General features: G+C 41.3%; 1 protein-coding gene across 1 annotated transcript in view; it reads left to right on the forward strand.

Annotated features, from left to right (window-relative positions):
- LOC139688552 (protein O-mannosyl-transferase TMTC1-like) overlaps positions 1–25,148 on the forward strand; it is a 1,154,623-nt gene that overhangs the window by 828,705 nt on the left and 300,770 nt on the right. Inside the window, 1 exon segment of the mRNA XM_071586100.1 lies at positions 4,824–4,945. Coding sequence (XP_071442201.1) covers positions 4,824–4,945 — 122 coding nt within the window.

Genomic DNA, 25,148 nt, shown 5'->3' on the forward strand with positions numbered 1-25,148 from the left:
GGAGGGGGGAAGGCGGCGGAGGGGAGGGGGTACGAGCAGCCACCGACCGCAGGGCCACCGGAAACAGCCTGCTCCGCCGGCCCTGCCCTCCCCGTCTGAGATTAGACGAGGGAATCCATGGCGACCAAGCAATTGGGAGCGAAAAAGGCTCCTTTCTGTGGAAGGGAGTCGCGGCGGGGAATCCCGAATTTCGCCCCAAATGCCTTTGATTGTTCGGCTGGCGTGTGGCGCGATCGGGGGCAGGGGAGAGGCAGGTGTGCGCATTGTGGCGCCCCCGGACTGGGTGGGGGGCCTCTCTGCTCCTACGTGGCCGGCGGCGCGCTCGTCTGAGTGGGCGGCGGGTGTGCGGTGCGTGCCTGCACCCGAGGTCACGCTCCGCTTCCCAGGCACGTCTCCGACCGCGCCCTGGGGGAAGGGGCAGGGTTGGCCGTTCGCAAGCTCTGCCCGACACGCGGCAGGCTTCCCCGTTGTCATTGTTGAGTGGGCATTATCAGCGTGACAATGGCCGTTGACATAGAAACGCACGGCTTTTGTTTAAAGGAAGTGGGCGGGGGGGGGAGGGGGGTTGGCCGTTGACGGGTGCCCAAGGATAACCGATTGTAGTGAGCCGACTTAAAATGAATCCATGGGGTCATTTGGGTTCGAGATTCCATCACCGTTGCCGTTGGCTCGCCTTGCGTCACGTTTTGCCGCCCTGTTCACTTCTCTTGTTTTAATGTCTAACTGCTTCGCACGATCTTGTGTGGCAGCGGCATTTATGATTAATGTTCGCTGTGTGCATTGAGATGAAAAGTTTCGTAAAGGAAATGAAGAATTGCGCACTATTGAGATGGAACTAAATTTAGTCGAAGTGACTTTTCAAATCTCCTCCTTAGTCTCATAAAACGAATGAATAGTTGTACTATGGCCAATTAGAGTTTGTCATTATTCATCTGATGGAATTTCTATTGCCCTTTGCCATTCTTTTTCTCTTTCTGTAAGTTCAATTACAGAAGTTCATGACCCGGAGGGACAAAACAAAAGTTAAACCTCCTTTTTTTCCTTCAGAAACACTCGTTTTATGATAACCATTACGACAATTTACGATTACGATTTTTCGTCTACATCTTTATAATGCCGTGCAAGGTACAGATTAGATGTGTGGGAAAAGGTGCATTTCCACCTAGTATGCACAGTGCACGAACATATAAAGTCACGTACCATTCATGAGATATGTCTACAGAAAGCAATTCTGGCATCTGATAAATGAATTCGCAATTACCTATCGGATTCAAGAGGAAGGCTCCACCAATTCAAATGAAATCATGCAATCATAGTGATATATTAAATTATTACTATTGCCTCGACTATTTAGGCAGGAACGCGCTACGCTGACGATTTCGAAACCAGTTCGACCAAAGTGTTAGATCGCTTGGGTGGCAGCAGTCACCTTAAAGTAGGGAAAAAATGTAAAAACGAAAGAAATTCCGATGTAGAATGAATGATTGTGTCTTCCTTAGTACTTCGGGATATTTTACTATGCTGAACGTCTTCGGAAAACTGATTGATCTTAAATTTACTTAAGAAATTCAGTCTAAAAATTAATCAGCGTTTTTTGAGCGGACCCCATCCCAAATCTTCAAACACTGTTGTCTCACTGCTGCCTGCGTCATATTTGGCATCTCACAGCCCTACGCTGCGCACTATCCAACTCTTAAATTATACTTGTCTCATGGGGATTCCATATTCTAGCATAATATTCCAAGTGAGGCCTTAAAAGCGTGAAATAACACCGCTTTTTCACTTTCTCTTTTATCCATTGGCCATCTCAATTTCCCCAATTTCATCTTGACGAAACCTATTCTTCGGTTCGCTTCTCCACATATCAGTCGTATATGTATGTTTACCTAATAAGAGATCGTGGGTAAGAGTAATGCCTAGATATCTTAGAGATTCTACATTTTTAGTTCACTATTGTCAATGCTGTAAGCAGTTTAGGGAGAATAATTTCGTTTCTAGTAGTTCATGACAAAATTTTTAAAGTGTTGATTCTAAATGCCATGCACCATTCCTGGATAACCTCAAGTTCATTAGCCAACGCATCGCCATCGGATTGGTTGCTAATATTCCTATACACAACTGCGTCGTCAGCAAACATGCAAACCTTACTCTTGACCGTGCTCTCTTAGTCATCAATGTATGGTATGAAAAAAGCGGGCCTATGACGCTCTCCTTTGGGACACCCGAAAATACCCGAACTGTTAATAGGCAATGGGAGCATAGAAACAGCAAGTGCTATCCAACCAAATAATGGCAACCAAGCAATTTGAAAAACGAAAGAAAAATCAATGGTTTAAAGTTTGTGCATGGAATTGAAGAATGGGAATTAAAATACATGAGAGAGAGAGAGGGTTAAAATCAAAGGATTGACATGCGCCATTTAGGGACGGAGAAGTTGAAGCGGTGGTGGCATCTACTGTCCCGATCGTGTCGGGTGCCTCCGCTACACGTCCATTGATGTCTTTCCTCTGTAGACAGCAAGTCGTGGGGACGTTCGTCCACTATTTGATCCGTGATCTTCGAGGAAGGTCAGTGCAGGAAGGAAGGAGGGTCACGTCATCCTCAGAAGATTTGAACCTCCATTGGAAGTGTGGATTCATCCACCTTTTCTCCCTTTTTACAATCTCTTTCTTGGTTAGGACCATAATGATTCTGCCGGTTAGCTCCACAGTTGACACGCTTCACGGAATATTCCTGAGTTTCTGTTAGGAGTGGAATTTGGTCAATATCAAAACAAGATTACTATGTCTAATAATGCGATACTAATAATTAAATTCTAATATGGCGATGTTGGAAATTTAAACTATATTCAGTCGGAAAATATTTTGGAAAATGTTTAAAAATATTTCCGTTGGAGAGCAGCGCTTCAGTCTCTAAGCGCGTGGCGGAGTTGTTTACAAAACATACGCATTTCACGTGAAAACGCATGAACACAGAGAGTAAATATTGGCACAAAAATGTACATATTTATTCGTTTCTTTAAATAATTTTATCGTGTTATATTCCAGTCTTGATTTACAGGCTTGAAAAATGTAATCAAGGAGGCAGTTACCAAACTCATACTCGGTAATGTACGTATTTTGGTAAAAAATGTAGACAGGATTGTTGTACGCGCTGTGCGTAGCTTGAGGCTACTCGTTCGGATACCTTTAACTTATATAATAAATAAAAATGATGAAAATCTGATTTCCCTGAAAATGATGCCATTAGGGAGATGTCTGAAATGAGAGAGAGAGTCCTCAAGAAATCAAATAAAATTCAAGAGGTAGTTCAGGAAGTAGGGAAACGGTGACTGCGGAGCACTTACGCATTGGAGAAAGGTACCGAGAAAATATTTAGAGAGGTGTACATTAACGAGTCCCTGGCTAATCCTAAATTAAGAAAGAATTGAAGCAAGGAAATGGCAAAACTAGGACCTCGAGTCGTTCCACGCCATGTACTCTCTCAAACCCCGAAGGTCCCACGAATATCTAGACCGAAGAGATCAAAGCACCGTGAACGTTTTGAGTAAGATTTAGAAACGGCCGTTTAACTGGGTGGCTGTAAAAAAATTGTATTTTAAAATCTTCAGAAATGCACTAAATAAATAAAAGAATAATGAAATTAGAATCAAGAAACAATCCCGAACGGCATCCTCGTTTCACACAAAGAAGTTCGCAATCTCATCAACTGAATATAGTCAATTGAAAAATAAATGAGTGCACATTCTATGGCTGTAAAATGCAAAACAAATAATTCTGAAAATCTTCAAAAAAAACCTCTGAAAAGCAAATGAGAAAGTAGGATCCACCCCTAACCCCCTCTATGCGATGCTGGTTGTGGGGACACGTGGAAGAGGGCGTGCGGGATGTTGGAACCGCATCTCCCGAGAATGCGAGGGAAAAGGACCCCGGACCTCAAAGGTCAAATTAAGAGGAGAACATTGCAGTGCAAGATACACTTGTTGGCGGACATGTTATTATTTGTTTTCGTAAACATCATTTGGTATTTCAGAGATAAAAAATCACCGTAATGTCTACGCAGTAATGCCGCCGTTATTTCCGACAGTCCAGGTCGCATTCGAGCAATCATTGGTTGAATGGCAAATTCTCGACAGTGAATCTGAGTAAAGAAGGATTCCAGTCCTGAGAATAAAGCTGAGAAAAGCTGAGAAACAAAATGAGTTCCCCACCTTAAGCATCCCTTTAATAATGAATTTTGTTCTTTGTCCATAATAAATATAAGTTAATATTTACGGTGCTATTGACGTATTAAGGAGTAAATAAATGACCTCCCACGTAACTATGTCTTGATATTTTTCTAACTGCATCCTTCGTAATTTAAGGCACTGTCGGGACTTAAGATTACCAAAACAATGGAGGGGTACTTACTACGAATGCTAAATCACATGCATAATTTCACACATGTACACTTTAAAATTAAGACATTCTTAAAATTTCACTATGTATAAGTTAATTAGATTATTTAAATATTTATCTGCATCCGTTGGAGCCTTCTCCATCGCACACGTACCTAAACCTAAAGACAAAGTGAATTAGTACCCTTTTAATTGCAACTTTTATTACGAGTAAAAAATAAATATCCACATAATCAATTCTTTATTTAGTTGTAGTATACTTTTTTGAACGTCGACGATTAAACCGACGTTTGATTCGTTCGATTCTATTCTGGCACGAAATGTATTCGCTTTCCAAATTGAAATTCACGGAAGATGTGTGAATATATCAAACTGTCCATTGCCCTCTCCTATTTCATGACAATTCCGGTTTTTCCTGTCATTACAGCAACAGCGTCACCCTCCGCTGCTTCTGGGCATTCTGTTTCTGGTGCTTCCTTTCCTCCCGGCTGCCAATTTGCTCGTCACTGTTGGATTTGTAGTCGCCGAAAGAGTTCTCTTCATACCCAGGTAAGTGACAGCCCTTATGCCGTTTCTATGGTCATTTCACCGCTCGTACCTGTCTTCTCCGCTCCTTTCCCGTGAAGTGCTTTCATTCAGTGTTCTCGGAGTGCGCGCTCTCTCTCCCTCCCTCTGGACCCGCCCAGAGAATTGAAGTGTCACGCTGCTGACGCCTCATGCTACGGCAGCCTTCAAATTTGGTGATTGAATAAACCGTGTGCATTGAGAATCGATGTTCTTTCCGTAAATAAGGAGAGTCGTCTCTCCATTGGAAAATTGAATGGTGCTTATTGCCAGGGTGTAAGGTTGAAGGGTCGAGTACTTCAGCGGACGATGGCCAAATCCAGCCTAAAGAATGGTATTTCACTGCCAGTATAGCCGGGATTAACTTCGAATATTACATTATTATTATTAGGTAATCTACCGGTTAAGGTAGGCTCTTGGATGGACACAGCTACTAATTAAATATTTTGTGACTCCTAAAAAAACCCAGCAACCTACTTTACATCAGGTCCCTCTTCAGCTCTGAGTACTTTCTTTCTCCCTTCATCCCGTCCAACATCCCAGTCCTGTCCCTTCACTTTCCTCGTTTGCCTAACATTCTCCCCTCAATTACAGTCTTCAACATCCCGCTGCCGGTCAACACACCCTTCATCCACTTTTCCTGCCTCCATAGGATTGCTCCCAACAAACCCCTATCTTCGCCCACCATACCAAGTACTCCCTCATTTGTTTTCTTCTCTGTCCATTTCACCTTCTCCATTCTTCTCCAAACCCACATTTCAAAAGCCTCCATTCTACGTCTATCCTCCTGCTTCAATGACCACGTTTCCGCGCCGTACATAGCTACGCTCCATATCAAAGTTTTTACGAGTCTTTTCTTAAATTTCTTACTCGAAGTCCCCGTCATTAACTCCCTTCTCCTTGTGAAAGCCTCTTTGCCTAGCGCAATTCTTCTCCTTACGTCCCTACTACTTTGACCGTGTTGGTCCAAAACACTACCGGGATACGTAAACTGTTACAACGGCTCCAGTTTTTTCCCTCCTATTTTAATGTTTAGCTTAGCCTTTTTCTTTCTAGAAAATCGCATGACCTTTGTTTCATTAATATTGATTCTCATCCCATACCTGTCACACTGAATTTCCAATTCACTAAGCAATGCTTGCAACTCCTTGGCTGACTGACAAACTAAAGTTTGGTCATCAGCAAACCTAACTGATTTCACGAATTCTACGCCCACTTTCATTCCTACCTCTAGATTTCCCATTCCTCTTTAATCATCTCCTCTGCATACAGGTTAAGCAGCAACGGTGATAATGGGCAACCCTGGCTTACACCTCTGCCTAACACTGCCCATCTCCTCCCCGTTCCCCACCCGCACCTGAGTAGTCTGAGACATGTACAGGTCGCGGATTAGCCTCCTTTCCCTTTAATCTATTCCTATTTTCTGCAATATACCCATTAGTTTTTCCCAATTTACTCTATCAAACGCGTTTTCCAAATCTATGAAACAGGCAAATACCTCCTGGTTGTGTTCTTTATTCCTCTCGATTAATGATCTCATTACTGCAATGGCATCACGCGTACCTCTACCCTTCCCAAACCCAAACTGATCATCCCCTAAGTAAACAGTTGCCCTACTCCCAATCCTTTTTTTTATGATCCTAAGAACAACTTAGCTGCGCGGGATATCAAACTTATCGTCCTGTAGTCCTCACACGATGTAGCCTTTACCTTTTTCGGAATAGGAACTAATACTGATCTCACAAAGTCTTCCAGCCAGATTCCTTCCTCATAGATACTACGAATGAGCCCATATAGCCTCATCCTCCGACATTTTGCTAAACATGTCAATAGTTCCGCGGGAATGTTATCCACCCCCACTGCCTTATTTAGTTTCATCTCCCTTAATGCCCTTCTATCTCATCGTCGAGTATGCCTTGATCTAAGCTATGCTCCTCTACGTCATTTGCCTTTAACTTAGACCAACAAAGTTAGACATATATATATATATATATATATATATATATATATATACTAGTATGTATAGAGAAATATATATATATATATATATATATATGTATAGAGAAATATATATATATATATATATATATATGTTTAGAGAAATATATATATATATATATATATATATGTATAGAGAAATATATATATATATATATATATATATATGTATAGAGAAATATATATATATATATATATATATATATATATATATTTTATTTTTGTGCATTTTGTGAAAGAATTAATTTTTAAAATCCGAAGGATTATTAATAGAATACAACTATGGCATAGATTTTCATCGTATTCAAAGCTTTGTCATTTTAAAAATTGAGCCGCTCCCAATCACGCACCATACCTTATTCACCATCCTCCATGTTTCTTAACTGATGATTTTTCACTCGAGGAAGTGATTTTTAACTTTTCTTCTGATACCTCAGTAGGCCTCTGTAACGTAAACCTCGGAATATCTCATGAAGCCTTATCTATTTTTTTTCTCACGACACAACCCAGATGATCGATATACATTCTCCCCCAGAATGCTTTGCACGAACATTTCTCTCTTTCTAATTTTTAACATCGGCATACATTCCGTAATCCTTGGGATTCGGCTGTGTTTTCCTTGAAAAGGGGAAAAAAGACCGCAGCAAGAATCGCACTCCATAAAACGTCGCGGAGAAGCCTTTTGACACAAAAATCTGAGCAGCAGCGACGGTGGAGTGTTTTGGGCGAGCTCCATCCCCGCCTCTTCAACCCCCCCTCCTTTCCCAAAGCCAACTTACACCCCCCCACACGCTCCGCCCTCCTTCCTCCCCATACCCCCACACGCCATTTATAATGTATTTTCGCGGCGACGCGACGGTCGTCAGCGCTCTAAATATTATTTTCCTTCCCCCGCCCCCTTCCTCCCGTCTCTCGCGCTCTGAAATGCACCAAAAGCGCGAGACCCGGCAGAAAACTTTCATCCCTGGCACTTGAAAAAATATATAATCGTCGCGCCGTTGTTTTCCGTTTTTTTATGGCAGGCGCCACCCTCCCTCGCTCCCTCCGTACCCCCTCCGCTTCCGGTGCATTTCCCCTGGGTGTCTGCAGATCAGTTACTTCCATTCAATTGATTAAACAACTGTTACAGCCGTTACGACCCCTACCATATATTACTCAAAATGTACATCGCTTAATGGAGGAATTCTTTTATATTAATAATTTGGTACACTTGGTGCACGACATCGACGAAGCACCACGACTCTTTCGTCGTTGGGAGAATGGTGCTTTCAGCGTGAGCATCGCGCCCTCGGCCGCACTGGTGCGCAGACCCACGCCCGAATAGCCGACGTCTTCAGTCGCCCGAACACGGATGCGCTCTCAAAGCGCACGTCGACATCCGCTGAGCACTCGGAACCCGAAACGTGTTTTTTATTCGTAAACCGAGAATGTGGAAACTTCTCGTGGGCGCGCGAGGATATTTTTGCGACCGAAAAATTCCTTCCGTGTGTTTTACCTTTAACATTATCATTGTGCGTGTGTCTTTTAAGAAAGTAATGGGGGCATTTTTTAATCAATACTAGTTTGAAATTTGCATGAAGTTTTTCACGTTCCCAGCTAAGCCAGGGTATACCTGTATGTTTATCTCGTTGGGGGTTCTTTTAAAGGATCTTGTTATGCCTAGGATGTTAGAAAAATAGCTGTTTGGTCTTGTGAGATAGGGTAAATTCCACACGCGGGCGAGATATTTTTTTTAACTAATCGTAGTTATCCCTCAAATCCAAAATACACAACATTTACAATTATTATTTATTTAAGGAAGTATTAAATTTTTTAAAGCAGTCGAAACGCAATTTATGCTAATTCCTGAGTATCTGGAGATACATTTTGATTTGCAATGCGCTGCACCATTTGTTTGAAGGTCGGTTTTTTCCTACTCGCCATTTCCGGGATACCGTCTCACTGTTAGTTCCTTATGTGCCTCAGTTTATTTGTACGCTCTGCACTCGGCTTGAAGAAATTGTCCTCCATCTATGATAAAATTAACAATGGGTTTCTACCCATCTGGAAAGTGAATTTCACCCCTGCAGACTTAGCACAATCAATGTTTACTGATATCGTCCATTGGAGCTATATATTTCAAGTTACACAAGATTGTAAGGAAATTAAATTGAAAATTACTACTGTGTATAGCTTATCACATGTAGATTCTTTGCGTACTTACATAAAACAACAATAGAGATACTTGAGAAACGTTTTGGACCTTCCTTTGTAGAAGGACGATATGGGAATGAAAATTGTGCGGGGTTTCTTTCCCAGCGATAACGTTATTGGCGGTTGATCTTGCTTGTACGGGGCGTAAAACCGTTGCCCCGTGAGCGCCCATCCACCGACATTATTTCATCGCAAACATACATTATTTGTATAAAAGGAATCGGGAAAGCTTTCGAAAAAATAGATTTATTTAAAATTTATTGCTACCATGCCTCAAAATTCTTCAAAGTATATCTCTTGAGCGTCACCTTCGCGAACAGACATTGTACGCCTCGCATCTGATCACTCGATGACGACAACAAGTCAGAGCACCTACCACTGAGCCTGCGCAGTGAGAGCGCGCTGCCACGTACAGTCACGGCAGGTAAAAGGTGTTCCCGATACTTTTTATACAATTCTTGGGGGCTGTTTCCCCGCGGCGGGCCCTCGGGTCGCTGCTTGCCCTCGCCACCGGTGCCTGCCTGCCAGCCGGATCTGCTGCGGGCTCTCCGTTTTGAGACCGAAAAGGCGATGACGACCACTTCTTCGAAGTCTAATCTTCAAGCTATCGGTTCATTTTTAAATATTTTCCAATTTTTGGCCTAACATGAGTGCCCAGCCACGCGGATGTAACTTTCTTCATTGAACCTCTGGTTCCATGCGAAATTGTTTTTGTATTGTTATCGATAGGATTTTATTTATCTAACTTCCTTTAATGGTATGCAATGATGTTTAGTTGTCATTAATGACTGGATGTGTGACAATGGGAGGTGACTGAGTCGTGTAAATAATCTTGAGTTTTGTCGTGAGAAATCATTTCATTTTCTTGGAATCTATAATGGCGTCCAACTATTTTCGATTGAAATTCGATTATGGCCAAGCATTAAAGCTTATTTCTTCGTAATAATCGTATTCCAAAATCCAGTTTAGTCGTGACGAAAATGCCTCATGCCACATGTTCACGTATTTTGGTTTTGTTCGAGCCAAAGGTTTAGTCTGTGCAAAAAAGTCGTAAAAATTAATGATGTCATCTTTTTGAGCTTAATGTTTTTTAGGGATAGATCTAATTATATTGATAATCTCCAGTCTTCCTTCCTCTCCACTGCATCCTTAGTTCGAAGATGTCGAGGAATTCATGCTTACGGATGTTACAATGCCATTTGGTTTCGCCTGAGTACCGTCAAAAATATGGTCTTCGTATTCCGTATCGGTAAAGCACGAGTTCGCATGTATGCATATTATGTAATCTACCGGTTAAGGCAGGTTTTGGATGGACACGACTACCGAATAAATATGTTCTCATATCTGTGTACTTTCTTCCTCCCTTCATCCCGTCCAACATCCCTATCCAGTTCCTGCCCTTTCCTCGTTTACCTAATATTCTTCCCCCTTCACAGTCTTAAACATCCCATTGTCAATCACTGCAAAATATCCAACTGCCAATGTCAATATGTTTTACATCCATCTTCCCTGCCTACATAGAATTTCTCCCAATAATCCCCTCTCCTCGCCCAACATACCCGCCACTTCCTCGTATATTTTCCTTTTTGTCCACTTCGGCTTCTCCATCCTTCTCCCCTCCCACGTTTAAAAAGCTTCCAATCCACGCCTATCCGCCTACTTCAGTGACCATGTTTCCGCGCCGTACATGACTACGCTCCATATCTAAGTTTTGACGAGCCTCTTTCCAACATCTTATTCAGAGTTCGCATATAGCTGCATATATTTATTTTCTTCCACCTCTTTTGATTCTAGTACTTTAAGTGATCGGTAGTCTTGATGGAAATCTCGGTATTGACGTCAATACTGCCAAAATGTGCATTCAATCGCACGTGGCGTGAACAGCAAGCAAAGCAATCAAGTAGACGTCAAGTTTCCCCCGTGGATGCTCTCGCACTCCATTCGCTGGTGGTTTCTTACTTGCTTTCTTTTCTTCTTGAAGTCTCCTCCTCTTTCATTACGTCGCGCTATTTCCTACCGTGTTTGCTTTTTGAAGACGGGTGATTTCGCCAAAGGCAGTTTTTGCATGAAATCTCGCCTGGAGGGGGGTCGGGTGCTGGTTTTGGTGAGATTAAGAGATCTAAAAGAGGATCTAAAATTCTTCTTGTTAATAAATTAAAAAAATATATTTCAACTGAAAGATCCTGAGTACAATATTTTTGTTCATAGCTGTACTTTGAGCCAAACTAATTGCCTGCTGGGTTCAATGTGAGCGGCCTGTCGTCGGCCCTCCCCCGCGCGGCCGCCTCCTCACCCATACTTTCCCCTTCCTTCCTTTTTCCCGCCTCTCATTCCCTTCCATATCCCACTTCCCCCATAGCCAAAGTATACGTGTATATTTCATTGCCATTTATGACATTTTACGCCTGATGACGTCGTATACATGCGTCGAAGCCGGTAGTAGCGTTAAAAAATTTTTGTGATAAAATACTGTGTTAAATTATTAAGTGATCATTCGTTTCTTGTCCAAATGCCAAGTTCCTATCTCTCCGTTATCATTGTATACTCTACGGACAAAATTGAGTGATGGTACTGCACCTACGGGTAATTGATTTTAACATAACTTCGAGACATAATGATCATGCATTTTGTCCCTCCCTTATAAAGATACTTGTTTTCCCTCGTCCTCCCTGCACTCTTTTTATTTACGCCGGCCAAGGGCTTTATTGAGCTTAATGCATCGGCCATTCTAACTGAAAGCACTTTTCGTGATTGCTAATTTCGGAAAGAGCCGCATTCTCTCTTTTTATTCCTATTCACCAATACTTTCGTTGGTGATGTGTGTGGGAAAAGTGGTATAGTCCAGATCCCTCTTGCAGTAGAGATTACGACCCAACTCAATTTCAATTTCGATTCGTTTCACTTATTCAAAAATAGTCGGTTTGGCAGGTGGAAAAACAAAAGGTCATCGACAAACGTTCTTGGTCGCCAGGAAGGGGGGGTGGAGAGGGAGGGAGAAGAGGGGGGGGAGGGGGCGGCCGCAGTCTCAATGACTCTTTTATTCCTCTCCACGGCGGGCAATTCCGCTCCACGCTTAAGGGCGACGCGGTCGCGTGAGCAGCGCTCCAATCCCGGATCGGCGGGAAGCGTCTGCTTTTGTCTGATTGGAATATTGCAATCGATTGAAAGGGACGCCTTCGCGTATTTTTATTTATTCCCGAGGCGCGTTTTAAGCTAAATTATTCGAGGCCATCTCGGTGGAGGGGGGCGGGGTGTGCTGTTTTTTTTGCTCTATCTCAGCGGTCGTGAATGATTGATGCTTGACGTTTGAGCGCGATTGCCGCTTTGAGCGAGGGCTGTCCTTGCCTGGTCATCTGGCCAACGAAGGCGGGGGAGGGGGGTGGATCCCCCCGCCGAAGGGCTGCCCCTCGGCCGGGCGTCGCGGGCGGCGCTCCCGACGAAAACCCCCTTTGTGCATCACTCTTTCCTACCCCTTATCCACCGCCCCATCTCGTTCTTGTCCGTCGTCAAGGATATAGGCATCTTTGGTTTCCGCGGAGGTAGGAACAGGAGGGTGGTGACATTTGGAGCCGAAACAGTTGGAAGAAAGGATGTCGGCTCTCCCTCTCCGAGGTCTGTCCCTGAAGTAGTAGAACTCATTTCCTCCCGGAGAGACGGACGGACGGCCGCTGGTTCCTCTGATTGGGTTCGAGAGAGGGGGGAGCCTCAGGAGAGGCTGGAGGCATATGGCAATTAGTTCGCAGCCCTTGCGGAGTGCGGATCGTTCGTTTGCGAAACCTCTCCAAAGTGATCTGCGACCTTCTTGAAAGTTGCAATATTTAGGGAGACACTGAGTTTAACTGGCATATAGTATAAGCTATTGATGAATGATGCATATTTATATCTGGATGTGAACTAGTGAAAATTGCGAGGACCGGAAGAAGCTCGGAATTCAAACTAGGGGCTCGGTACATCCATCGCGACTCAGAAATCCAAGAGCAGAAGTGTTTGGGGCTGAAATAAAGACAAATTATCAGACATCACAGCGTACTTTTCTATCGCGAAGGAATCGGACACGAAGGAACTTGTTGGGAATTCTGTACCGAGATGACGGTTGATTTGATGAAACGTCTTCTTTCCTAGCGATGCCCTTCACGGAAAACCAATCAAGGACGGAAATGCCCCGATGAAGTCGCACCGAAGTCAAACGAACGCGTTACCTTGGTATGAGGATCCAGTAAACCCTCAGCAACATCTCCTGGAAATGTGAATGATGAAATTTCCGAGGCCGAAGTGAAGGAAAATTATTAGACATCATCATATGTACCTTTCTGTCGCGAAGGAAATTAGTAGTTTATCTCTCAATTTGACCGAAAGCTTTGCCTTAAATTTCCTTAAAGAGGTTTTCTGCTCGTTAATTCGTTTCCTTTGTTTCTCAGCTATGCATTTACTCCGATTTTGAGAGGTGGTTCATGCGAAGTGTAATTCATCTCCTTTCTGAAAAAACCCATGGTTTGCTAAAATTTGTGAACATAAGTGACACTGTCTTGAACCAACAGCATATACTGCCAATGAAGCCACTCAAGAATAAAACACTAACTTCAAGTCACTACCAATAACCTCAGGGTTGTAGGAAATGAAAATATCTTACAATATTCACAGTGCCTGAAACACAGAGGAGACTATATTATAAATGACGTCCGATTTCAAATATTATCCATTCATTTGTACAAATAATCTGTATTCTTTCTCGACTTATTTTCAGAGTGTTAATACCAATGGATTATTACCAATGGCAAGATAGTGGAGTTTGTCATGGAGTTGGTAGTAGATCTTTTTCGGAAACCGGGGTCGGCGGGGGTAAATTAACTGTCTCCCAATACCTTGATGTGTGAGTTTCGCTCACCGAATAGGGCTTGGTATTCCTAATATTGGTTGAGATCTGGTCTCTCCTTTCAAACCGGCCTTGAGTTGATTATTGTGGTTAATGGCATTATTATGACATGCAAACAAGAGCTTGCTCTTGACTTCTTATTCAAATATTCAAAGCTTATTGATCGATATTTGTAATTGCTTAATGGTCAGTATTAATCAATAATTCATGGATACGGCGAAGGCAAGTGTAACGAAGTTGAGGTTGCCAACCAGTTAAATATAACTTTGAATCAGTTTCAATTCAAATATTTTCATTTATGAATTGTGATTCAAGGTATACTGATTACCTTTCTGCATGTACGATACACTTGCGTGTACTTGAACCAGTGCTGGCGCGGATAATGTTTTCAGTTTTGGTGTTCCGTTATGCCTAATTTCATGCCGACGCAACAAGGTTGACTTACCAATTGCCTCATCATTTCCGAGAAATAAGGTATGTAGGCGTAACAAGGAAATATTTATAATCAATATTTACTTCTTAAATCTTTTCAGGATTCATTGTCATACGGGGCAACCTTCGGCTGCCTCAGATCCGCCAATGTCGTCCAGGATATGTTAACTATTATAATTTAAGAGATACATACACTTGGGACTACTGTCCAAATGCATAGGATTACTCTATATATTGGTTCTTAGACGTTAAAAATTAGAACTGAAATTGATCTTTAAAAAAATTAGAATCAAACTTAAAGAAGTGCGTAGTGATAATGATTTGGAAAAAGAGCAATTTTTACCCGAACGCCTACTATATAGGGAGCACCGAAATGGAATGTCTAGACTCGATTAAATACCTTGGCGCTATCCTCACTCACGATCACTCCTGGGTGAAATACATACGAGGAATAGGTGGATAAGCTGACCAAACATTAACATTTATTGGAAGAGTACCGGGTAAACGTGATGAAAAGGTCAAAGAGAAATGTTATCGTTCAATGGTTAAGCCTTATTTAGATATGCTGCAAGTATTAATGGGTTCCTTACATAGCTGGATTGATTACCGAATTGGATCGTGTGCAGCGTAGAGGAGCTAGATTTATAAAACGCTGTTATGATGAACTGAGTAGCGTATCCAAAACATTAGAGGAGCTAGGCTGGGAATCACTCGAGGAGCGAAGGTTTAATTACAGATTGAATGTCTTGCATAAATTGGAAGGACGTCTCTTTAGCAATGATGTTGAAATTGTATTATTACCCCCATCGCACTACGGTAGGAGAGATCATGTCAATAAAATTAGAGGGATTAGATTAGGAAAAAATAGATTTAAACTATCATTGTTTTCCACGAACGATAAGGGAACAGAATAACGTTGTCCGACCGCGTTTGGGGCGCAAATATTCGAGCCAAAATTAGGCTGGTGTTATTCACCCGCTGCCACACACCCTTGTGGTGAATTGTAGGATACTATTAAAAAATAAATAATAACAATTAAAAAATAAATGAATTTAAATGAGGCATCCCCAGCCATAGCTTGATTTGAATTCGGTCAACGATTATTATTGTTTAAGGGTAACGATTGGTACTGGAGGAGGAGTTAGTCCTCTCAGTGTACAGAAGTTGCCTGTGGAAAGGGTTTTATTGCCAAGCGTCATAAAGGAAATGGTCTTCATATAAATGTTTCGATTTCTCCCTTCAACACCCACGAAATTCCTACCGGTGATGTCGTGTGCACATTATTCTTTCAATTTCAGTGGAAACCATTCCATTCGCCGCGTGACTGTTCTCCCGCCAAAGCAACTTCGGAAATAACAGAACGGGGGCGATATGAGGAGGCAAATTTCAATAGGTCTAAACCCATTATCAAATACCATTCAAAACGTAATTTAAAGGCATAGGGATTTGAAATCCCTTCTCCATGGTATGCGTCTTAATAATAGCCTGGAGTTTCGGAGCAAAGGATCCTGGATTTTGATCCGAAAGAATTGGTAACATGACGTGGTCGCTTGATAAAGTTCTCCTTAGCCTTTATAGCCTGGAATCAAATGTCCGTCCGCAGGCTCCAGGCCCTTCTCCTCCTGCCCCCCCTGACCCACATTACCGCCGCCGCCCCCACCCACTCATCGCCGCATTTCCTCGGACAAAGTTCTCCGTCTCCAGGAAGGACTCCTCTTCCATTTGTCCCGGGTTGTCTCGAAACTCCGGCCGGAGTGTCCCAAAACTGCTTTTCATTTGACTGCCGCAACTCCGTGAAATGAGCCTGTTCGTGGAGTCGAGATATATGGATAGATATCGCGGCCGCCGAAGGCGAGCGGACCCCGAGCGGCGAGGACCCCTTTGTTCCGCTCTGGAGTCGTGGTGAGCTGGCCAGCCCTTCTCCCCTTCCCCCTCCAACCTTATCCCCATTCCCGCTCTAGTAAGCGAGCGACCGAAGAGTTGCGCGAGCAAGCGGCCACCACCGAGCTCAAATTCGCCTCCCACGCAGCAACAACCAGCCGTGCTGCTGTAAGCACTTGTGTGAAATAGTCGTGTGCACTTGGAAGACACAAGTTGTCTCCGAGTTTTCGGTTTTTCCGGTCTCCTCGACCGACGGAGTCGAAATGATTCGGTTCATGAGCGAGTGTTTTTTTTAATGTGACATCTTTTTCCTGCGTATCCAATTAGAGAAAATTCTCCGCATCTGATGGGATTGGAATCACCGTAAAATGGGTTGGATAAAAAAATGGAAGCCGAGTCTAGATAACGTTATTTTTAAGTTCTTCCATTTCTATAATAATCGAAATTTTTATTTCGGTGGAGATCTCGAGGTCTCATCTATTGATTGGAGCGCATATAGTTTTAAAGCGGAGGGGTGAAGACAAAGGTACCCACGAATCGATATTGAACTCCCTTACGTTGAATTCCTTGCATCAACTTGTCACTTCACCAACTTCGGGAGATAATATTCTTGACTTTTTAGCATCGAATATTTCCGAGAAATGCTTAACTACGGAATATTATTGTCCGTGTGGTAGCGCTACAGCGGAAATATTTTTCGGATATACTCTCTAGACCTGGGTTTCCAATTACTTTGTACACAACTTAGTGCTGTTAAGTTAGTAGTGTATTTGCCTTCATCAAAAAATTGATAACTTACTGATCTTTTAGAGAGATCTAATATTACAAATCTCATTTCCATTGCTCAGTTAATAGAAGTTATGCTTTGTTGAAATCGGACCGTGGCGAGCCATCAAAAGAATATATATATATATATATATAAAAAGAGACATATATATATATGTATGTGTATATGTTTATATATATATATATATATATATATATGTATGTGTATATGTTTATATATATATATATATGTGTACATGTTTATATATATATATATATATATATATATGCTTTCGTAGACGTAACACGGAAGTGCCGAATAGTACAATACACAGTAACACACAATATAGAAACAAAAAAAGAACACTCACACGTATTTTCTTGATATTTCGACGGAAACAATCCGTCTTCCTCTGAAGATATAGAAGTACGGATTGTTTCCGTCGAAATATCAAGAAAATACGTGTGAGTGTTCTCTTTTTTTGTGTTTCTATATTATGTGTTACTGTGTATTGTACTATTCGGCACTTCCGTGTTACGTCTATGAAAGCATATATATATATATATATATATATATATATATATAAAATCTTCGAAATGGAACGCTCTCCGGCGACGCACAAATATATAAAAACACAGATGTAGATTTTTAGAATATAGAGACACAAAGAAAGGACACCCACAATTTGTTATTTGACGTTTCGACAGCACGGCTGTCGTCTTCCAAGTATTTATATATATATATATATATATATATATATATATATATATATATATATATATATATATATATAATATATACAAAGGCGGATAACTAACATGGCGAAGGAAAGAGGATAAGAAGTGTGCGATAATAAGGTAAGTTTACAAAGGACGATTGAAATTGGTTTGCTGTATGAGAAAGTAAGAGATACATCAGGATTTACTCCTTGCAAACAATCAACGACTGTCAGGAACATTATAATTTCAACCACAGTAGTAGAAGAGAGATGCATGAAATGTTAAGCAGGACTATTTTTGTTTCCTTTTATTTTATTTATCACCCTGCGAGCCACGACTAGGGTGTGCGGTAAGGGGTGATAACGCAACGGACTACCCTGGACCCAAAACACATTTCCCTCCTAGCACGGTCAAGCAAACGTTATTTTAGTCTGATCCCTTATCAATATCGATAAATGGCATCTTAAATCTACCTCTTCTACACTTAATCTCTGGAATATTACTCGCATGATCTACTATATACTACTATACGCCTCCACCTACCACGATGGGGTTATTAAGACATTTCCAACATCACTGTTAAGGAGACCTCCTTCCAATTAATGCAAAATATTCAATCTGTAATTTTACCTTCGTTCCGTATGTGATTCTCATCTTAGGTCTTCTTATATTTTGGATACACTACTAAGTTTATCATATCAACGCTTTGCGCAGTCTAGCTCCTCTACGCTGCACGCGATGCAATTGGGCAATCAATCCAACTTCGTGAGGATCCCACAATACACCAGCAGCATATTCGGAATGAGGCCTAACCAGCGACATTTAACATTTCTCTTTGACGTTTTAATCAAATTCACCCAACAGTCTTCTAATAAAGCCTAAGTTTTTTGTTTGCTTTCTCATATATTCCCTGCATGTGTTTCACCCAAGAGAGATCGTGAGGGAGGGTCACACCGAAGTATTTGATCGAATGTACACATTCTTTCTCGGCATTTCTGTTGCAGTAGGCGTTGGAGTGGGAATTGACCTTTTTTCAAATATTTATCGCGGCGCTGTGCTTTAAGGTTCATTCCAATCGCCATGCGTCGCACCAGCGTCGGCATCAGCTAAAGCTGCTGTATCCTCAGGAACTCGGATATCTCTGTACGCCTCCACATTTAAGGCGAATAAACGTATCTTATTAATGACTATAGAGTCAATGTTGTTAACGTAAAGTAGGAATAAAAGAGGTGCGATAACACTCCCCTGGGGAACACTTGAAGAAACTTCGACTGCATTTGAGCTAACGCCATATATGACCATATATGTACCCGACCATTCAAAAAGGCTGTTATCAATCCCCGGAAATTTTTCTATACCATATACTTCTACCTCTGTGAGTATTTTACTATGAGGTACTTTGTCGAAGGCTTTCATAAAATCTAGAATCCTAGAAATCTAAAATCCGCGTCCACTGGAAAATTGCCCTCTCCCGAAGAATGAATATCGTGAACAAAAAGCGCTACTTGTATCTCGCAGGATCTACCCTTTCGGAAACCGTGATCATTTTTCAATAATAACTCCTGACTATTGAGAGGTCACACTATCGAACTAGCAGCTATATGCTCCGTGACCTTGCGTAATATGGTTGAGAGGGAAATGAGTCTGTAATTTCTCGTCTCCGTTTTATAATATTGGTGTTACATTAGCCGTTTTTAATCACTATGATTGATAGGCACGGCGTAATTTTCGACGCTAGATCATTAAATACACAATCGGCTATTTAATGGGGCCCGGAGGATTTATTAGGCTTAATATTTTTCAGTAAACCCCTTATTCCATTATATGAAATTTCAATTTTGGGCATCGGTTGGCCGGCATGATTTGGTGAGCTGTCGGAGGCATTCGGTGAGACATTGGTGAAGACGCTTTAAAAAAAGGAATTTAATAAGTTAGCCTTTTCCAAAAAAGGATTGCTGGTTACTCTTCCTTTCTCATTTTTGAGTTAATTAACAGTTGACTTATTTTCCTGAGCTTCTCTGACGTTTGACCTAAATACTTTCCGATTCTCTGTCATATCTTCTTCTAATATTTTCATTTTGAATTCAGTTAAGGCGTTCCGAAATTTCTTCGTGGCATTTGCCATAGATATATTGTAATCATAAATCAACTCATTCCTTTCTTCGCTATAGATAGCATCTCTAATGTTTTGCATCTTGGAGTTACATAGCCATTTATGTCGTAATGATTTTTCAACATTTGCGTTGTATTCGTACTTTCTAGGTGTGGCATTATCTTTTATATATTTACTTTGAATTTACCGGTAGACTGCTGAGCTTGTGGTCTCAAGGAAGTGATTACACGCATCACACGAATTTCGGTGATTACTATATTTCTTGAAATGTGCATATTCACTCTTCAGCACGCATTTCAGGCCATTAGCGTCCCCTTCTTTACACGAGTAAATTTTTCTTTCAGGCTTTTTATTTCTAACCCCACGTAGCGAAAACTGAGCATTTACTGCCCTGTTGTGGTCACTATTTCCTTTTATAGTTTCTTTAGCTAAGACTTTTTCGGATATGTTCATTGCTAACAAATCAAGAATATTATCTCCTCTAGTGGTTGAAGTGACCAGTCGATCCAAGGAGTTCAACGTAAAGGGATTCAATAGTGACTCACAGATATCTTCATGGATGGGACATTGAAATCCCCACCGATTGCAACGTCCTGAACATTGTATTGGGATAAGAATTTTTTAACTTACTGATCTAGTTCTAATATAGAATTACCTTTGTCGTCCGGCGGCCTGCAAAATTCCCAAGCATACATTCTTTTGGTTTCGTAAATTTTAATTGCGCACCAAACCTTTCCCAACCGTTACCTGGAATTTTTTCAGCCCTGCTAACGCAATACTTTCAACCGCAATATAGAGACCGCCCCCGATTCTATTTGTTCTGTTGTTTCCGTAAACGGAAAAGGATATTGGGAAAATTTCAGTATCGGCGATATCAGTACCTACTTTCTGTTCCAATAATTATATCTGGGCTTGTACTTTGAATATTCTGCGACTTTGTTGTTTCAACTTCGGCAATTAACTATTAATGCAGATGTTCCCTTAACGTAACGGTTACTTGAATATTTATCGGGTATTGCTTTCCTTGTATTACCTAAACCCGAGTAAAACTTTCCGTCCGGTGCTCACTGGTCCGTATCAAGTACGCTATTGTATGCATCTCTATTACTGACCCAGATATAATATAACGTTTAATTGTTTGGAAGAGAAGGCTTTAAATACACACTATTTGACCTAAACACTGTTACAACTTAGATATAGGAATAGAATATGACGTAGATGAGGATAATTATGTCCATGCATACCTGAGGGTGAGAAAAAAAGACATTAATGGAATTGAAATCAAATAAGGCCGCGGGAATAGATAATATCGTCGCGGAATTGCCAAAAGGAAATACAGGAAATCGTGGGTGAAGGATTTTTTGAATAATTGTAGCTTATTCGAGAGAGTTCATCAATTAGTGATAGCTCTCATCTCATAAAAAAGAAAAGTCAGTTATACAGGAGGTCTAAAAAACAATGAAGTTTTGATTTCACTCGCAGCTAGAGTTGTTCTTAGGAGCAGGAGTAAGAGGATGGGGAACAGAGCAAATGCGCAAATGTGGGGCGATCAGTTTGTGCGCAGGAAAGGGAGAGGCACAACTGCCATGCCATGGTAGTAATGCCATAGCAGTAATGACGACACTTATCGAGGGAAACAAAAAATACAATCATGGCATATTTCCTTGTTTTGTAGATTTCCGGAAGCTAACGCTGCAGTCTAAAGGATTTGTAAAACTTTTTTATGATAGGCTGAATCGTGTATCCAAAATATTAGAGGAGCTAAGGTAGGAATCGCTCACGGAGCGAATGTTATGTTAATGATCAATTCTTTGCATAAATTAAAAGGTCTTTTTAGCAATGATGTTGAAAATGTATTGATACCCCCATGGCACTATGGTAGGAGATATGATAGCAATAAAATTAGAGAGATCATGTGTAGACCAGATATATTTAAGATGTCAATTTTCCCACAAAACATAAGAGATCAGACTAACATTATCCGACCGCGTTAGGGGTCATATCAGGGTCAAAATTAGTATAGGGCGTATTCACCCTCTGCCACACACCCTAACAGTAGCTTGCAAGGTACTTTAATATCTGAAAAAAATAACCAAGCTCTAGTCTGACAGTCAGCCAAGTTGTTACAAGCATTGCTGAATGCCTCGGAAATTCATTGCAAATGATTTTGATTTCAGCAAAACAAAGGTTTATCGTTTTTTCGCGAAAGAGAAAAGCTAATTGCAAAATTAAATTAAAATTCCATGATTTATCGTAGCTTTGTACGTACGTACATCGAAAGGGTGTGTTCACCCAAATAGTCCAAGTACAAGAGGAGACATTAAAAAAAAGAACCATGGCGTTGCGTGAGGAAGCTCATTAGCAGAAGATGAAAAGGTTTGTGGAAGGGATATGGAAGAAGACTTGAGTATTTCTTCATCCCTAACCGTCGGAGAAGGTTGCTATTTTGCCGCCTAAATATTCAAATAAAAAATCAACGTTAATGCGATTCAGTGGAGCCCATCTCCATCGAAATGAGACGAGATACAACCTTCCAACCGTGCGTAACTCGAGCGCGCCGCGGAACTTCTTGGTTGGAAGAATATATTTCACTTTCACCGAGGCCATTGTATAGCACATCGTCAGAATGACAGCGGAAGGTCACGTGCGCTTGACAATCCGTGCTCAGTCCAAGTATGTAATCTAACACGCTTCCCTTCCCACAGCATCCTCCCCGCCCCCTCTCCTCCCTTCGCTCGCCATCCAGTTCGATCCACGCTGGACCCGCTTCCCCGCAATCGATGTGGCTCCTGAGTTTTATGGTTCTCCCCCGCTCCCTGCCCCTCCCCATTCATTGGAACCCCCCCCCCCGTCGTATCCGCCTCACTCGGCTTCCTCCAAACACTCTCTCTCTCACCCTTCCCTCCACCCATTTGGTCGTGACTTCTTCTCACAATGTCAATTCGCTTCCCTCGAACGACACCACTCCCTGCAATTGTCTCCAACGGTTTCATTTTTTTCCCAATTGCTTCTTCAAAGCCCGCCGCCATTCGGCGAGAGCGCATTTATTCCCCACCACCTTGCTCACACCTCCCCTCTCCCTCGTTTCCCCCGCATGAGATGCGTATTGTTCCATCCAAGTGATGACCTTCTGTTGAAAATGTTGGACCGAAAAATAAGCATTCGTTTTGCAGATTCAACCTAGCATTATTTCTTAAATGAAATTAGAGTAATATTTTGCGTTAGAATTCATATCACTTATGTTTTCCATATAATTAATAGAATTTTAAACAGAACACATAGTTTTCAGGGTGACAAACAACTCCAATATGATTTCAATATAAATATTTTGTGTATTTTGTCCTTACATATTGGGAGCTGTAATAGAATCGTAATGACTCATTTAGAATACACTTTGCATTCCCACGTAATTGTGAAAATACACAGTGTATTTTTTCAAATAGGTCAAATATTTTATTTCAATTTTTACAAATGTTATCCAGCAGTTACATATTATATACTTGGGCGCTACGCTCACCCACAACCTCTCCTGGGTATACGGAGAATATGTGGACAAGCTAACATAAAAATAGGATTTATTGGAAGAGTACTGGGTAAATGTGATGAAAGGGTCAAAGAGAAATGCCATCGTTCACTGGTTAGGCCTAATTGAAACTATGCTACCAATACAAATGGGATCCTCACTAAGTTGTACTAATTGTCGAATTGGATCGCGAGCAGCGTAAAGGAGTTAGATTTGTAAGACGTGTAAGATGCACTGAGTGGTGTATTCTAAATATTGGAGAAGCTAGGCTGGGAATCACTCACGGAGCGAAGGTTAAATTGCAGATTAAAGCACTTGCATAATTTTGTTCGAGGTCTCTTTAGCAGTGATGTCGAAAATGTTTTATTATCCCCATCACTCTACGGTTGGAGAGATCATGTAAATAAAATTAGAGAGATTAAGTGTAGAACATAGATTTAAGATGTCATTTTTTCACCGAACAAAAAGGGATTAGAATAAACATTGTCCAACTTCAGTAGGGGGTTATATAATTTCTTATTTGGTAGTGATAAATTTAAAAGTTAGTGGCGTAGCCATAAAAGAAAAAGCATATGAGGCACTGGTTAGCCCTATCCTAGAATAATCGTCCATGGTATGGGATCCATGTGAGGTGGGACATATTAAAAAGATAGAAAAGGTCCAAAAAAGTTAGCAAGATATGCACTCGGAAGGTATAAAAGAACATATAGTGTTACGGAAATGTTGTGTATTCTGAAATAGGAGAGTTTGAAAAATAGAAGAAATAGGAGTAGGTTAGGCGCGATGCATAGAATTGTTCAAAATGACGAAGCGTGGGAAGATTTGTGGAAAGAAAAACCAACTTTAAGGGGAAAACGACAATAGTTGTAAAATAAAAAGAAGTACACAAAAACAGTAAGAAAAAATACGCTTCTTTAAATAGAACTATTGTCAAATGGAACCAGCTGCCTGGAGGTTTGTTGGAGCCCTTTTCCATCCAATTTCTGGAGTTTTAAGAATAAGTGTAAAGCAGCCACTGGGTGATAAACTTTATGTATCAGTGATAATTACACTATTGTACTTATTAAAATATTGCTTGTACGTGATGCGGGTGGCGTTAGAAGCTGTATTGCAAAACTAAAAGATGTGTTAACGGAGCGTAATTTTGAACGGTGCATGAAGTCGAAGAGTGCGGCGATGGACGAAGCGTTTTATAGTAGGTATGGCGTGAACCTAGCCCATGTGTGATGGTAAAATTGCGGTTGGTTATCATTGAGTGTCATTGTCCATATATAAGAGCATTTTGTCCCATATCTGTTCCTCTTCTGCATGCATGTATGCATGTGCATTGTAAGAGTGGCCGTTGACCAGACTTGACCGTAGCCACCAGGACAATCGCCTAATTGCAACGAGATACTTATAAGGATAATAATGAAATCAAAATTAGTATGGTGCGTATTCACCCACCGCCACACGCCCTAGCGTGGGCTTGCTAGGTATTTTAATATCTAAAACATCTCAAATTTGCCCACAGCGCAAAGCCATGGCTAACATTAGAGACAGAGCATCTCTTGAGGAAATGGTGACCCTTCGTGTGAATTTGGTGCACTGTTAGTTCACTTCACCGAAAGCACATTAGATGACCTTTGTTCATTTCATGTAATAACTACTCGCAAATACCAGTTAAATGCGTTATTCAACATCTTAAAAT

This window comes from Hetaerina americana, unplaced genomic scaffold (assembly GCF_022747635.1).
Source record: "Hetaerina americana unplaced genomic scaffold, ioHetAmer1.1.p SCAF_20, whole genome shotgun sequence".
NCBI lineage: Eukaryota > Metazoa > Arthropoda > Insecta > Odonata > Calopterygidae > Hetaerina > Hetaerina americana.